The sequence below is a fragment of the Balaenoptera acutorostrata genome, chromosome 10 (genome assembly GCF_949987535.1).
Source record: "Balaenoptera acutorostrata chromosome 10, mBalAcu1.1, whole genome shotgun sequence".
In the NCBI taxonomy this organism is placed as follows: Eukaryota; Metazoa; Chordata; class Mammalia; order Artiodactyla; family Balaenopteridae; genus Balaenoptera; species Balaenoptera acutorostrata.
In genome coordinates, this window is record NC_080073.1 from 14,896,919 (window position 1) to 14,915,121 (window position 18,203).

General features: G+C 34.9%; 1 protein-coding gene across 1 annotated transcript in view; it reads right to left on the reverse strand.

The window, feature by feature from the left end:
- The window catches only part of CNTN6 (contactin 6), a 290,431-nt gene that overhangs the window by 80,897 nt on the left and 191,331 nt on the right, over nucleotides 1–18,203 (reverse strand). Inside the window, exons 6-7 of the mRNA XM_057555124.1 lie at nucleotides 12,967–13,170; nucleotides 10,582–10,684 (exon numbers count right to left, since the gene is read on the reverse strand). Of these exons, the coding sequence (XP_057411107.1) occupies nucleotides 10,582–10,684; nucleotides 12,967–13,170 (307 nt within the window). The remainder of the gene's footprint in view (nucleotides 1–10,581; nucleotides 10,685–12,966; nucleotides 13,171–18,203) is intronic.

The following is an 18,203-nucleotide window of genomic DNA, read 5'->3' on the forward strand; positions in this document are numbered from 1 at the left end:
TTACTAAGTTGCCTTATTACCATGATCATCACATAGGGACAGGAAGGTTCTATCATCCAAAGAGTCCCTAAGACTTTATTGCTATTTTCTACTCCACAATGTGAGTAATCATTTGCACATGAAACATAAAACTGGAGCCCATAATTTCAAGGTGTGGTAGAGCTGAAAATGATACTGCACTTAGCAGTTAATTGACAGCTTCTCCATAATGTTTTATTTTTATTTATTTATTTATTTTTAAAAGGGTTATGCTGAGTTTGTGAATTTGAGAATTTTTTAATTTATTTATTTTTGGCTGTGTTGGGTCTTCGTTTCTGAGTAAGGGCTTTCTCTAGTTTGCGACAAGCGAGGGCCACTCTTCATCGCGGTGCGCGGGCCTCTCACTGTCGCGGCCTCTCTTGTTGGGAGCACAGGCTCCAGATGCGCAGGCTCAGTAGTTGTGGCTCACGGGCCTAGTTGCTCCGCAGCATGTGGGATCCTCCCAGACCAGGGCTCGAACCCGTGTCCCCTGCATTGGCAGGCAGATTTTCAACCACTGCGCCACCAGGGAAGCCCCTCCATAATGTTTTATTAATACATAATATTAACCCTAAATAAATACTTCACCAATCATATGAGTGCTATGTTACACTACAGCAGAGAAAATGATAATTTGGTTGAGGTAGGTTCTCGAGGCACATGTTCCTTCAGAATTATGTTCAGAATTATAACTCCTTAAGAATTATAGGGCTTGACCTTAGCTCTGCTCATAATCATAAACTTAAATATAAATGAGACATTGTATATGGTTTTTTATATTTAATCATTCTATTATTAATATGTCTAACATTTATTGAGCACATTATGTGCCAGGCACTGTGCTAAGTGCTTCATTGAAACCATATAATAATACCATGGGACACAGTACTATTGCTATTAACATTTTGTAGATGAGGAGATTGGGACTAGAATAGGTTGAGTAACATGCCCAATATCACACAGTAAGTTTTAAAAGAAAAGTTTTGAGCTAAAGTCTGTCTTTCCATAGTGACTGAGCTCTAAACCACCATGTTTTTCTGCTCCTGTGTGAGCTAACCAGCTACAACATGAGAATCACCTTTTTAGTCTGTATAATGTGTGCTTAGAAATATATTATTCACCTAATGAGCTAACATGTTTTATAATCAGTGGGTAGAGTTCCTTTTGTCCAAGGGCCAGAAGATGAAATCATAGAGTTTTTTTTTTAACATACTGAGATGCCTCCAAATTCCAGTAAAGGTTCTAGAGATGGGTTCCAAGGTCAGCTGGAAAAAAGGAAGTAACTTCTTTTCCTTCAGCTCAGTTCCGACTTGGATTTGAAATCTTTCTCTCCTGCAATTGCCAGTTACAGTGAGAACTGTAGGTCTCCTGAGAAAGGTGGTGATAGACTGGAATGGAAAGGATGAACAGTCACTTGCAGAAGTATATATATTCTTCTTGGATGATTTTTAGAACCTTTAAATTAATTTAGTTTTGGAAACAGCAGTGTAAAAATCCAATTTTGGTTTTTGAAATAGAAAAAAAATGAAAGGAATGTTCGACATTGGATTCAGCATGTGTGTAAGATCAAAAGAGACCCAACTTGTAACCTAGGGTCCTGGTCTTTGAAAGTGGACCCTCTGCAGTGGTTCTTCAGCAGAATTTGGCAACACATATCAGAAACCTTAGCTTTTATATTCCAGTTATCCAAAAATTCTAATTTTTAAAAAATATATTGAGGAAGTTCACATGGAGATGGGCAAAATATAGCCACAAGAATATGCATTACATCATTATTCATGACAACAAAAAATGAAAACAAAACGAAAGGAAACTAAATGTCCACCAGTAGGAGACTGGCTGAAAACATACATCTGAATACCCCACCGTCATTACAATTGAGGGTACAGAAAACTGTTTAATGACCCAGAGATACATTCATAGTGTACATTTAAAAAAATTTTTTTTAAAGCATTTTACAGAAGAATATGCTGAAACAACTTGAGCAGCAAAATAAAGCAATATTGGATTATGACCCAAAGTATGAAATAAATATCTACTAATCAATACTCATATAAATAAAGGATTGGATAAATTAATAAATGGGAAGGGAGACGTGAAAATTCTCCCATGAGGAAGAATTCCAAATAAATTAACATAGATTAGAGGAGGTGAAGCATGACTCCCTACTCATTAGGTGTGGACAGCACATATTAACCTCCTTTCAAAGACTCAAATGTAAAGAGAGAAAAATGAGTACGTTTATGGTGGAGAACCCTGACAAAACTGCTTCCGCCAGGTGATGAAGGGCAGCATCGGTAGCCATAGATCATTGTGAGAGAGAGTAACCTTAATATGATGTGCGAAAATGGCACCTTACCCTTGTAGTCTTCTTACCCAAGACCCATAACCTCAGACTAATTATAAGAAAAATAGTAGACAAATTCTAATAGAGGGCCATCCTACAGTAAAACTGACCACCACTCCTCAAAACTGTCAGGGTCATCAAAAACAAGAAAAGTCTGAGACACTGTTACAGCCAAGAAGAGCCTAGGGAGACAAGAAAACTCAGTGTGGTACGTTGGATGGAATCTTGGAATTAAAAAAAAGGGCATCAGGTAAAAACCAAGGAAATTTGAGTAAATTATGGACTTCAGTTAATTAAAATGTATTCATGTTGGTTCATTAATTGTAACAAATGTACCATCTTAGTGTAAGATGTTAATAATAGGGGAAACTGTGTGTGGCATTATAGGGGATTTCACTATACCATCTGCTCAATTTTTGTGTTCTAAAACTGTTATTTCAAAAGTATTAATTTTGAAAAAAAAAAAGTATTGATGAAATGGGAGAAAAAGAAGCAAGAATCTTCTATTTCTAAGAGATACGAAGGGCCCCTTCAATAACAGTCTAACATTAGTTCTACCAAAGGAATTGAGAGTGACTGCCTCCAATCTCAATTTAACAAGGAGTAACCTGGGGAAAAGATAATCGGGAAAGCTCCCAGAATGACTATCCTTGAATCTTCCTTCACTGAAAGTTTGTAAGGAAAGAGCAGATCCCAGGAAAAATGTATGATCACATATTGTTACACCAATCCTATTTTCAGTAGCCTGCAAACTCCCTGGGGCCTTTATATCATATTTCCCCAGGGCCTAGCCTAGCATCTGCTGCCAGGAGAATTCCTTCTGACTAAGTGAAGGAATAAAGGAATTAATTATTGAATGAGGTATTTAATGCATATTTGCTAAGTTAATAGATACTGGAGCTTAATTTGCCAAATGAATAAATGAGGGAATGTCAATAATCCTTACAAAGATTAAACACATTATTTAGAAATGGTAAATCCATTGTTCTGAGCAAGTCCTTGAGGATTGTGTTAGCACAGAAATAGAATGCAGAAACCCCTTCTCTCCCTCCTGTGTATTCCTTTTTACTTCCTCAGCCAAAGCAGCACTGACAATGACCACAATTAATAAAATTGTTGTAATTTATTGATTGCCTATTATAAGCCAGGGACTCTGGTAGGGAAGTTTAATAGTATTTCCAGTCCTTACATCAATCCTATTCTCTCTATCGTCTATCTATCTATCTATCCATCTATCTATCCATCTAGTTTTTACGTTTGTTTTACAGATAAGAAAACTGATCATAGCGACCCAGCTATTGACAGGGGATCTGAGAATTTAAACCCTGATCTCTTTGAATTCAAAGTCTATACTCTTTCCAGAACGCAATGTTGCCTTGAAATGTTAGTAAATCTGCTGATAAATCTTTCAGCCCCAGGGTGAGTGTGTGTGTGACTGTGTTTTTGTTGAGGGGTTACTATCTTTCAATTTCTCAAAGATTGGCTTGAACATTTGTCATTTCTCAGATTTGCATGGACATTACCATACTATTTTATGCCAAGCAATATAAGATCATGATAAAAAAGCAAAGCAGTTAGTGAGAACCTAATGAGTAAGCTTCAGTATACATTGTGGGGCAAAAGGGGTAAGGTATGTTAGGAAAATAGTCTGCTCTCTATCCATTCAACTCAATGAGGAAAATAAAAAAGCTAAACTGCTTATTAGGCATTCAAATGGGACAATTTTAAGATATCTCTCTGACTTTTTTTTTAAACCAAGTGTTAAAAGTCTGAAAAATTTGAATGTACCTAGTTTGATTTTAAAATACTACTGTCATCCTGAGGGTCTTGAGCAACCTTTCTGTGGTATGATCTGCAATGATGTCCGTATGTGTAAAAAGAAAAGCAAAATCAAATAGCTGCTCTGTCATCTGAAAGTTCTGTAATAGATCAAAACATCTTGGTGAGACTTCAGATTTATTGCTTGACATTAATAGCCAAGCTGAGTATCTTTTTCTTCATAAATTAGAAAAAATAAATAAGATATACATGTATACATAAATATAGTCCTCTGTGTGAAGGCTCCAGAACACATAGGAACATTTAGTGCAGTGACTAATTTTATTTACATTCCAGAGCATTGACAGCAAAGTTACTAAATTAAGATTCACACACAAAAAAGAAAAGAAAAGAAAAGTAAATATGTTTGGTTGTTTACAAGAGTGGTAGGAGAGTTATGAGGGATACCAGTTTAACTTCTTTACTAAGAGCAAAGGCCTATATTTTCTTGAGAGGAGACACACAGATCTATAAGTCAATCATACTACATTTGCATAGCACCTATCCAAGGAGTTCCTCGGGTATTTCACATACAATTAATTTGCAGCTTAGATAATTAAGAGTCTGCCATGTTAAACAAATGAGACAAAGCTGAGAGTTGAAAGCTGTGATCATGTCAGCTCTGAAACTCCAACATAGAAAGTGAGTTACATGTCCCCAAAGTCATAGTAATTAAAGTTCAAGCAGGTATCTGAAGTTTTGTCTTAATTATTCTATACTCACATTAGCCTGTGGTGGTTTGAGATGGTTAAGGTCTATGAGTAAACACTCTAGCCAGCCTTCTATAGACTTCACTCTCTATACTCCCTGCCTGCATGATTGCAGCAGACTCCTATGTTGGTTGGCATGTTTTCTGTGCTCTCCCTAATCATCTACCCCAGATTTTTATAAATGGTAGATATTACCATCATCACATACAAACCAGTGGGGTGTATGCTCCACAATGGCCCTGATTGATTTTTAGAAACACTTTTTTCTTCTCATTCAAAAGCAACTTGAATTTTGAAAAGGTTATCTTTTGAATTATTAAAAATTTTAATGTATAAAATTGAACTTACTTTTTTGCTGAATTATTAGTAATTACAGAGAATCTAAATGGGAAATACATCCATAATTTCATTCCCCAAATAACATCTTTTTACCATTTTGCTGAAATGTTTCAAGCCTTTTCTAAGGAAAACATTTACAGAACTGAGGGCTAACTACATCTGCACATGGGGAATTAATTCGTATATTAAAAGGATAATTTGATGTAAATATCAAACAGCTATAAGCATGAGTTTTGAAGTCAGAATCAGTGATATTTAGATTTGAATCCCAGATTTACAACTTATGTTTATCAAGTCATTTCATTTCTCTAAACTTCACCTCATTTACCTTCACAATTAGGCTTAAAAAATACCTGGGTTTTAGAGATGTTGGATTAACTGGAACTAGATTTACCCTGCTGGGAACAATTAGAAAACTGGACAAATATAATGGGAAACAAACCTGATTCCAGAGATGTAACAATGGGTAGCACAAAACTGTGATCCCTAAAGGAGGGGAAATGTATGAAGTAAGCCATTGGTATCCCTGATTTTCGACTTACAGGCACTTTCCAGAACACGGAATCAGGAAGCAAACATAAATAGGACAAGACTGCATCCCTGAGTTGAGGAGACACAAGTGACTGAAGTGGCTGGGATTGCAAAGCAAAGTATCAGAGAGGATGAGACTAGAAAAAGAAAGTGCTCCAAAAATCTATGTAAGAGTGTCACACGAGGCTGGGCAAAGAACAAATTTTAGAGCTCAAACAGGGCTAGAAGATGTTAGAGTTCCGCTAAGCCTGAGAAGAGAGACTTAGCGAACATTTAGAGCATTCAATTGGGAGATGCATCTTAGTAGTAAACAAGCCTTAGACTAACATCTACTCTGTATCTACCCAAGGAAGCTTAATAGTAAGCTATAGAAAGATGAGATTCATCATAACTTAACTTCTATCAATAAAATCCAATACTTGAAATAAATATACCACAATGCAGCATTCAATAACATAACATTTATCATGTCTCTAATTCAATCTAAATTACTAAACTAAAAAGCATAAAAAATAGGAATCATGATAAGAAGAAAAAACAGTCAACAGAAACAGATCCATAAATTACAGAGATTATAGAATTAGCTAACAAGGACATTCATACCATCAATAGGGCTCCTGAATAATAGCTGGGGGTTACAGGTAAAGAAACTGCAAACCTCAGCCTTTAATTAAGAAAGAGTCTCTAGGGAAACCCAAAGACAACAGGAAAAACAAAAACAAAAACAGTGGAGGAAATTTTAGCCTCTGACACCACAACTACAGCAAACAGTAAACACAGCCTAACTCCTTACCAAATAAACATAAAAATTTACACCAAAATCTAGTGTAAAATCACTTCTTTTTACCTGTTACATCATATCTAGGTTTCAGCAACAACAAAAAATGTATAAAAGGCCCATTGACAAGTACAAATGCAGAGACAAAGCAAGCATTGGAACCAGACTCAAATATGGCAAATATTTTTAAAGTATCAGACTGGGAATTTAAAATTTCTAAGATTAATATGCTAAGGGCTCTAATGGAAAAAGCAGACAACATGCAAGAACAGATGATTAATGTAGCAGAAAAAAAGGAAATTCTAAGAAAGGGTCTGGCGGATGGTGGTGTGATGAATTGGGAGATTGGGATTGACATATATACACTAATATGTATAAAATGGATAACTAGTAAGAACCTGCTGTATAAAAAAATAAATAATATTCTAAAATTCAAAAAAAAAAGAGAAATGATAGACATAAAAACACTGTAATACAAGTGAGAATGCCTTTGATAGGCTCACCAGTGGGCTGAATGTGATGAAGGAAAGAGTAAGTGAACTAGAAGAAATATCAATAGAAACTTCCCAAACTAAAATATGAAGAGAGAAAAAAAAAGAAAGAAACAAACAACAACAACAAAAGAATGGAATATCCAAGAACTGGGGGCAATTACAAATGGTGCAACAGATGTCTAATGGGAATACCAGAAGGAGAACAAAGAGAGAAATGAACAGAATAAATATTTGAAATAACAATGACTGGAAATCTTCCAGAATTAATGACAGCCACCAAACCATAGACCCAGGAATCTCAGAGAACCACAAGCAAGATAAATTCCAAAATAATCTACCCATTTAAGAGAAAGAATATTCCCAGGGATAAAGGGAATTATTTCCTAATTACTTAGGAAATATTTCCACAAATATTTAATGAAAACTAGTCAGTATTTCAGGAACTGTCGTAGGTCCTAAAAATAAAAAACTAAATAAGATGTGGCATTGACCTGTGTTATTTTTTCTTTTTTTGTTCCTCTTTCCTATTCACCTATCCACCTACTGATTTCCTTACTCCCTCCCTCCCTACTTTCCCTCCTTTCTCTTATTAACTAAAATATATAAACCTTAGTTTCATGACTGTATAGTTTATAGCATAAATAGTAGTCAGTAAGCAAAAGTGTTTAGAAATATTGTTAATAAGAAAAAGAACTCTGATTCTATTCCTCACTGAACCAATTAGCTTGTTTCAGTTTGGGGTTTATCCAACTTATTACAGAGAAGTGCAGTACCTCAGAAAGTGAATAAGTAGATTTAAAAGGATTTATACAAAGCAATCCCAACATTTGGAAAAAAAAAAAAATAACAAAACCAAGTGCTGAACAGCAATATTTTTATAGAGCTGTCAGAGAACATGATTTATAATTATCATTCAATAGTTTGTAAAATACTTGTCAATAAACCTGCAAATAGAGATTTATAATTTAAAAAATGGTTTGATTTTGTTCTTTTCAGATTGTTATTTATGCCTATCATGTAATTAATTGTCTAGGGAGTACGTTGTTTTTATGTTTGTTAATGTTGCAAATTTTAAAAAGTCAGTGAAGTATTTGGTAAATATCAAATTTTATAATGGACTAGAAAGCTTCTTCAGTATGTTTGCAATGTTTCAACTACAGTGCAACTTGTTTTCTGAAAACTATTGGCGAGCATATATAAAAACTTTTTGTTAGTAGCTAAAATTTGTATAATATTTTCCAAAGTATACAAAGCATTTTCATACACATTCTGTTCATTTGAAAAAATGAGAACTAGATCTGCACTTCAGTTACACAGAATATATATTTCTTATACATGGCATTTTAACACTATCTCTTTGACCCTGTGGATGCTTTGGACTTTGCATTTTAACCCCTAGGCATTTCAATTCCATATTAATAATTTAATAAATATAATTTCAACATTAATTTTGTCAGGGTAAAATGTTTTTAAGCATACTCCATTAAATCAATTATTTCCTTGACAATTTTCTATGAGGTGCAATTAAGTAATTCTCATCATTTTCCCATTCTTCCTTAATTTTATTTCATGTGCAGTAGTTCCTTTATGTATAAACTTAACAATGAATGTATACTTTATCATTCAGGTTTTTTTTTGTACATACACATCGGATTTGCCATGTTTTTACATGTATTATCCACTCTCATCTTCAAAACAAACACAGGAGACAGGTATCATTATAACATTTTTTGGATGAGAATATGGAAATTCATAAAGCTTAAGACGCGTGTTTGCTGATGGTCAGACAACTCTTTTGAGAAAGTTGGGAGTTCAATCTGCCTCCTCTGACTTGGAGAGCAGTTATCTTAACCATTTAGTCAAAAGTTTCTAAGTTCAGAACTTCAAATCAGGTGGGACTAAATTTGAATCGCCCTCTCTTTCTTATCAGAAGCATGAAATTGAACAGGTTACTTGTACAATCTGAGCCTCATTTTCCTCATATATAATAAAAATATTATGTACCCTGCATAATTATGAGGATTATGTATGTCATATAAATTCTTAGTTATAAATGATTAACAAATGAAATTTATTTACATGAGATTCTTGAGAACCAGCCTCAATCCTTTTCAGTTATTTATTATATGAGTATTTTTTAAATTACAGAAATCCATATTTCCTGATGCCAGATATGATAGAATAAACTATTAACATTATTTTCAGATACTCTCTTTCATTGGTTTTCTTTTTAAAGAAATCAACTAATTGTCAAAGTATTTTGCTGACATTTTATGTTTTTTGTATACTTTAATTTCTGAGAAAGCTTGAAAATGGTGAAAGTTCATCATGTCTTAATAGGCAGGCAAACAAATAAAAACGGACAAAGCCTCAATTAGTCACTTTTAAAAAAATAATTTAATCAATCAGTTATTTATTGGACAAATACTATGGGACCAGTATTGTATAAAAATTAAATATGGTCTCTTAAATATATGAAAAATGGATAACCTGATAAATTTAAAGAGCTACAAGATTTCATATATAGAAAGGAACCTAAAAAATTTAGTAACCAGCATTATTTGGATTGCTCAGTATATTTACTTAATAACAAGTTGGAGACTTTTAAGGATGTTTGCCATAGTTTGGAACGTAAGTCACTATTTCTGAATGTGAGGCCCACATTACAAATAGACTCTGGATTTGTAAGTAAGCCCTTAAATGTGGTAGTGAGAGTCAAGTCCTTTACTCTTGAAAGTATGTTCTGTAGACAAGAAGAATCACTATTACCTCGGAGCCTGTTAGATATGGAGCAATCAGACATCACCCCAGATCTACAGAATCTCAATTTAACTGTGCCCCCAGATAATTCATATGTATATCAGTGTTTTAAAACGGCAAATCTGATCTATCAGTTTGTTACTTCGTTCTGGTGTTTATGGGCGTAAAAATAAAATTTGAATATTGCCAAAAAGCAAAGACATGTTCTCAGTATTCCATGCAAAAATGCAGATATTTGGCTGGCTTCAACGCTTTCCAAACCTACTGCTGATAAACACTTATCTGAGTGAAATAAAATGCCTCCACTGCCAGGACAGGTTTGGCTCAATTCTAATTATCCACTATGAACAATGGCTTTTAATTAGTCTTATTTTGGACACTAGCAGTGCAGGTTTTTCATTTACAAGAATCGCTGATTAATTAAGCAAGGAGACACTCCAGGCAATATATTTCTGGATGTAGGATGAGATGGAGTGAAGGATACCTCGAAAGTTTAGTGACCTGCTCACCGTCTTATACAAGCTCACTTATTCCTTTGCAATGTGCTGCCTAAACGGGTTTCATTGTGCTCAAACTCAAGTAAATATCGGCTCATTTGGGGAAATTGCTGCCCCAATCACTTTCAGAGTATTAGGCGTGTTTATTTAAAGTCCAATCAGAAAGTTCCACTTCTGCCTAGCATTTAAAGTCTATTTGCTAATTTACCTTAGAGCAGCGTTTGAATACCAAAATACTCGTTTGTTTTAATTAAAACAACCAGGAAAAAAAAACAAAACAAAACCTTACTTTCCAAGGGCAAAGCATTCCAGTTTTATAGATGAATCCTTTGCAGCTTGAATAGTTTCAGGAAAATGCACTTCAATCTTTGGTTCATATTCCCCCATCACACCTGTTAAATACCAAAAGAGCTAGCAGCATTTCTAGAGAATAGAAGTTTTCTATGAAGCAAATGCTTTATTTACCAAAACCTGATTATTCTGTCGTTCAATTAACAATATTTTTCTATACTGTAATGAGTGACAGAGGGCAAGGAAACCTCATGATGCTATTTAAGGAATTAATTTATTCCTCTCTCCCCTAAAAAAGAAATACCTAAGGTATATCAAAGTATCAGAATAGAGGCATTCCAAATTTCCCTATATTCCACAACAGCATCTTAAAAAGAATTATTTCCAATTAAGAACTGAATATACCCAACTTTAAAATGCTTCTGAGTTATCGAGCAAGTTTCTTCTCTAGAGATTTCTTGGATCTTTCACCCATTCACAGAACTCATGGGCCAGATCTGCTTAGGAATAAAGAAGTTTTTAGCTAACACTGTGTAATAGATCTGATACAGCACCTCAATCCAAAATATCAGTACTTTTGCAGCAAAACCTTTGAAGTAAGTAGTTGGGATAAATAAAGACATAAATATTCTTATGTCGATTTATTAAGGTTTTACCGCTAAATGAGTTTACTGTACACTTATAAAAATTTATTTTAATAATTTAAAAATTTTCCAAAGGAATTGTGGATACGGGCTAAGATAAGACTAAGACAATAGTCTAAGGTATTGTAAATATGCTATCTACCAGAAGAGTTGGAAAAAGTAGAAATGTATCTCCAGGCTATCCTCATTAACTTGATTAATTTAATCAACAGCAAACTGTTGTTTAGAATGTTTAAATTTCTTTAAAACATCTTTAAAAATGTTGAATTTCTTTTATTTTTACTTATATACCAAACATCAGAATACTACATTCCTAACATAAATGATTTATTGGTGGCCAGTACAAGTGCACAAAAAAGTGAAATTTACAAAATACATATAAAATGAAAATACCTCATTTTTAAGACCTTAATCATTCCAAACATTCAAAGAGGCTATGGTTGAGGAGGTCAAGAGTATTACTTCATTCAACTAAATTGGTAATCTTTATGTTTTCTATTTCTTTGACATCTGATACTTCTTGAGTGACTAATTTTAGAAGAGTTTTTTTTTTGTTTGTTTGTTTTTTAATATTATGTATGATGCTTCTGGTCATTTTTTACCATAAATGTGTTGAAAAGAGTAGAGGAGATGGAAGAATGAAGGAATTAAGAAGAGAAAAAGAGGGAACTAAGAGTAGATGGGGGAAGAAAGGAAAATATGGTAGCGTTTCTATACATATTATTGGCTCATGAGCTCTTGCAATCATGAAAAGAGTACTCACTGAAGGGGAGAAATTGGACTTATGAATAAATCTAGTGGTTGCTGAATTCTGAATTAAGACCGTGAAAATATATTTGAATGGTTAGTGATTATAAAAGCTCTGTCATAAGTACTCCCTGTAAGGAGCTAGTTCCATGATTCTTTAGCTGTCATTAACATTGTATTCCTGCTTTTCTTAAGCTCCTTAGAGAGGAGAAAAACTCTATGAAGTGTTACATTTCAAGTCCAGAATCTGATCACAAAATGCATCAACAGATTTTCCATCTTTACATTTCCCACTGTGAATATGTAATTAAAGAATCAACTAGAGGATTTTTCTACTTCAATGACTTCCTTAGGTTTTCTAACTCTCTAAATCTTGTACCAGCTATGGCTTGACTAAACTACAAAACTCATCAGAGACCAATCTGAATTATGTTCCTTGGAGGAATATAATTAGTATGAATCTTGTGTTTCATTTTTCTTTGGAATGCTCATAATTAATGTTGACTTGATTTACTTTCCTTGGATCTGAATCATTTACCTGCCTTGCCAACCAGGAAAATAAATGGTGAACAAAAGATACAAATACGGAAAAGAAAGAGGCATTAAAGAGAAGCTGTGTCCTATGTCCATTGAAAATATATTAATTCAATCAATAAGTTTGGCAGCACCCACACATGTCCACACACCTGCCTACTCTCCCAAACAAACATTGTTTTTTTAAACAAAATACTTCTTAAGCAAAGAAAAGATGATCTGTTCTAATGCCAGAGAAGAAATGGCACAGTATACCCAGAATCATCTATACTATGCTATGTGGATAAATTATATAGTTTTATATTATTTTTTGTGATTTTCATCATACTGTGAATTAAACCTCGCCTCATAGATGATATGGCTCCACTGAACCACAGGGAAGCAGAAAGCTCTACAGATCTCCCCAGGCTTCAAGATCCACAGATAAAGTATATCACTAAGATAACTCATCATCTTACCATCAGTACGCTGCACTAATGGAGTGGGTGGTCCTTGAACACTTCGCTGGGCTTCTTTGTTTGTTATGTAGCAAGTGTAGTTGCCAACATCTGATGGCTCCACTTTGGCAATGTACAAGTTTCCTGTCTCTTGTGAGACAAACCGCCTGTTGTCCTCTTGGACATATAAGGGGTTATCATTGAAAGTCCACGCATAAGATAAACCTAGAAAACAGAAAAAATAAGTATTATCCTTACTGTATTCATTCTTACCTGAAAGTTCTGTGCCCTACTTCTCCATAAGTAGAATACAATTATACCCCTGTTTGTCCAGTTTGTGCCTGTTGTCCTGCTGTAATTGTCATATTCCCTTATATTTAAATATATCCCAATTTGGATGATACAGTCTCCCTATCCATCACTAGCTTTGTGTAATTAAAGATGTGATGATGGGGTGTCAAGGGAATAAGTGAATGAACTTATTAAGAAAAACTGTAAGATATAAAATACTAAGGACTCAAAATGCACACTGAATTTCTCCAGCAATGCTTGTGTTGAAGCAGTGTTTCTCAATTTGCAGTCAGAAGGATGCCCGCATTAATCCTGTTTGGGTGTACTTGCTAAAAATTTAACTTCAAGATGCAAGTTCAAGGACTCTACCACTGATCTTGGAATTCATTCATTCCATCATTCAATCATTACATAATTTCTGAACACCTAGTTTGTGACCATTATTGGACTTAGAATACAGCAAAGCAAAACCTATGCCGTATAAAGCTTGACCAGTTAAACTAGTTACAACTAGTTTGGATAATGTCAATGTGGGATGATATGTGCTTTGACAGAAGCATTGTAGGGAGCCCATAGAAGGAAGCTAGAATGATCTGTGGTCAGAAAGGTCTTCTGAAAAGAATTCCATGTTAGGGACTTCCCTGGCGGTCCAGTGGTTAGGACATTGCCTTCAAATGCAGGGGGTGTGGGTTCGATCCCTGGTCAGGAAGCTAAGATCCCACATGCCTTGCGGTCAAAGGAGCAAAACATAAAAGCAGAAGCAATGTTGTAACAGTTTCAATAAAGACTTTAAAAATGGTCCATTCATCTGTCGATGGATGGCAGAAGGAGATCAGCTCCGTGCTTTGTGTCCACCTAGAGGGGTGGGATAGGGTGGGTGGGAGGGAGACGCAAGAAGGAGGAGAAATGGGGATAAATGTATTTGTGTAGCTGATTCACTTTGTTATACAGCAGAAACTAACACACCATTGTACAGCAATTATACTCCAATAAAGATGTTAAAAAAAAAATGGTGCACATTAAAAAAATCTTTAAAAAAAAAATTTCCATTTTCAAACCAGAAGGGTGATTGGGAGCTATCCAAGCAGCAGATGAGCAGCTAGACATTGCTCAGAGAATAAAAACTTGAAGATGAAAAAGAACATATCAGTTTTGCTGAACATCAATCAACCTATCTCTGGAAATCTTATAAATAAATATGAATATAAATATATAGAGACATATATAATTGATATAATGAACATATTATAAAATGCACAGATCCTAAGTGTTCAGTCCAGTTAGTTGTAACAGTCTAAACCCTATGAAACCACCAACCCAAAATAAAATATGGAACATTTCCATCTCTTCAGAAATTTTCTTATGTCCCTTCTGGTCAGTCTCTACCATTGTAACAACTACCTGATTTCTATCATCATAGATTATTTCTGCCAGTATTGGAATTTCGTAAAAATGGAATCAAACAGAATGTACAGGTTGTTTTCAATTTTTATTTTATATTGGAGTATAGTTGATTAACAATGTCGTGTTAGTTTCAGGTGTGCAGCAAAGTGATTCAGTTATGCATATACATGTAGCTATTCTTTTTCAAATTCTTTTCCCATTTAGGTTATTACAGAGTATTGAGCAGAGCTCCCTGTGCTATACAGTAGGTCCTTGTTGGTTATCAATTTTAAATATAGTTGTGTGTACATGCCAGGCCCAAACTCCCAATGTACTGTTTTGTGTCTGGTTTCTTGAACGTATTTTAATGTTCCCCTATGTAGTCGTGACTACCAGTACTTCTTTCCTTTTTATTGCTGAGTGGGATTGCAGTCTATGAATATTCCACAATGTGTATGGCTGCTTTCTTCTTGAAAAACATATGAATTATTTCCATCTCGGGACCATTGTATATTAGGTTGAAATAAACATTCTTTTCTAAGACTATCTGTGGACATTTTCATTTTTCTTCGTTAAGTTCTTAGGAGTGAGCCGTAGGATAGATGCATGTTTTACTTTATAAAAAACTACAGAAGAACTTTCCAAAGTTGTACCAGTTGATATCTCCATCAGCAATATATGAAAGTTATTCTAAATCTTTGCAAAAATTATGTGTTGTCATTTTTTATTTTAGCCAGATATCTTTGAGCAAAGGAAAATATTCTCATGGATTATGGTTTTGTAAGTGTGGTGCTATATGAAGGTTAAAAATTATACGTATTGTGGAAACTAGGTAGAACTGGACTTATGTCTAGGAAAGTGGAAGAATATAACTGGTTCAAAAATGACCCCTCCCCCCTAATAAGTGGAAGGTATAGGTGCTAGGGGTGAAAAGGGGGATATACTAGTCATGGTTAAAATATCTTCACCTGTAGATGAATTTGGACATCACACACTTAGAAATCACAGCTCATAGGAGAGCACGTGAAGCAACTAGGGGCCTCTTGTCCAGACAGAAGTTGCAGGTCATATCTGTCCTCTGCACTTATATTAAAACTGGTGCAGAAGCAAGACATGGTAGAGACCAAAAAAAAAAGGCTAATTATTTCTGGTGTGATCTAGCAGTCTTCTCCAGATAGAAGCAGACCACCTGAAACATTCTTCACTAGTTGTACTGATTTAAAATTGTCTAAAGGATGAGGAAGCAATACAGATTGACAGCTATTCTGACCTTAAACCTGATCCATATAGAAAAACTTTTGAGAAGGTGGGAGTGTGGGAATTTTGCCATCTTTATCATCCCTTTCACCAAGAAAAAAAAACATAAAGCATTAACAATACACTTAGGGAACCAGATTATTAAAAGAATACAAGAAAGGAGGATAGGAAGGAGAAAGAAGAAAAGAGTGGGTGTACAAAAAAACAGACTAAAAGTGAGGAGGAACTAAATCAAATCATCTATTATATATTAAATTATATATATTCTATATAATAGTATATTAAATTCTGACAACAATTCATAAATGATTTCAACAAAAATAAATTCATCTATACAGCCAGAACTCTGATATCATTCTCAGGAGTGAAGAAGTTATAAGGGAAATATATAACAAGGGGGAAGAACAGCAACAAAAATGCCACTAAAGCATGAAATGTGCAAATGCACAAAGTGGCATTAAACCTATAAAAGTAGTGTTCAGGAAGAAAAAAATTCAAGATGCATCATTATGTGAAAAGCATGTTGTAAATCAAGATGTTTAGTCTGATCCCATTAAGAGTTATGTATCTGTGTGTGAGAACTTGTGTGTATATGTATGTATGTGTGTGTTCATATAAATTATTAAATTAAGAAACCTAAGAATGTATATAGTGGTTTTCTCAGGGTAAGGAGAAGGAATACCATAGGTTTCTGCCATGTTTCTGCCATATTAGAGTTTTTAATTACTATGTAGTATTTGTATAAATGGGAAAAAGAAGCAACGGGATGAAAACTAGTATCAGGAAAGCTAAACACTAGAATGAAGCAGTGATTTTACAACTTATAAGTTTTTATGACTTATAAAAAATATGATGGATAATATTTTTTATTCTTACTCTGAACCGTTAAGACTGGAGTATTATGTTTTATTCAGAGCACATTAGGAAGCTTGTTAACGTACAGATAGCTAATCCTACTCCTAGCAATTTGGTTTATTAATATCTGAGTAAAATACCATGGAATCTGTTTTCAACACCCTACAAATGTCTCGTGGTTGAACTGTAATATTATGTTCAGAGCACCCGTTATTGACAGGGAATTAAAAATCTCAAGTATATCAAGAGAGAGAGAAACAAAACATAGCAAAGGCCAGAAGTTAGGACACCAAAGAAAGTGATAAGAACTTAGATATTGACCCTTGAGGGGGAAAATGGGGAAGAATAATTGAATTGTCTTCATAGGTCAAATTGCTGTCGTGTTCATAAAGGGCGAAATGAAGCCCTCTCCATTGATGTCCAGAAGGCAAAAGTAGGACTTGCGGCTGTTGAGGGTTACAGAATGCTGTTTGACTGTATTAAGATACAGTGAAGACCAGTCTAAACTTTAGAGCTATACCAGCAGAAGATATATGAGATAACAAGTTTTCTATCATGAGAGGTGACCAAGCAGAGAACGGATGAGCATTGCTTGAGGTGTTGCAAAAAAGATTTATTTTTGCAGTGGATGGGAGGTTAAATCTGTGTTTGTATGCATGGTCTACTCCACCCCCAACATTCCTTCGATTTTTCTAATACTCTATGCTTTTAGATCAACTATGCATAAATATAATTCGCTTTTTATTTTTATTTTTATTTTTATTTTTTTTAATAGTTTTTTTTTTTTTTTTTTATAGCTACTTTATTTATTTATTTCTTTTTATTTTTGGCTGTGTTGGGTCTTCGGTTCGTGCGAGGGCTTTCTCTAGTTACGGCAAGTGGGGGCCACTCTTCATCGCGGTGCAGGGACCGCTCTTCATCGCGGTGCGCGGGCCTTTCACTATCGCGGCCCCTCCCGTTGCGGGGCACAGGCTCCAGACGCGCAGGCTCAGTAGTTGTGGCTCACGGGCCCAGGTGCTCCGTGGCATGTGGGATCTTCCCAGACCAGGGCTCGAACCCGTGTGCCCTGCATTAGCAGGCAGATTCTCAACCACTGCGCCACCAGGGAAGCCCCCGCTTTTTATTTTTTAAAATATGCTTTGACATTCTTGTCCTGTTTCTGGGTATTGAATCTTTGCTTTCTTTTTCAAGTCCCTACTGGAGTCTTCTATCATTTCATGTGGTCTCTTGCATCTAAGTTTCTTTACTGATGTCCTTTGCGGTCTCATTTCTGAGCCTGTTGCTTTGTCTTTACCAAAGAGATGCTCAAAGGGTTTTGTTTAAAACTGGAGAGCCATCTAGATAGCAAAATTTTCTTCGGTATAAAGAGGAGGAAAAAATGTAGTTCAGATCTCCCTGTTGTCAGTGACTCCTCATCTTTTGAACCTTCTATGAAATAAAGACAAATCTTGAGCAAATTCCCAGGACTGTGT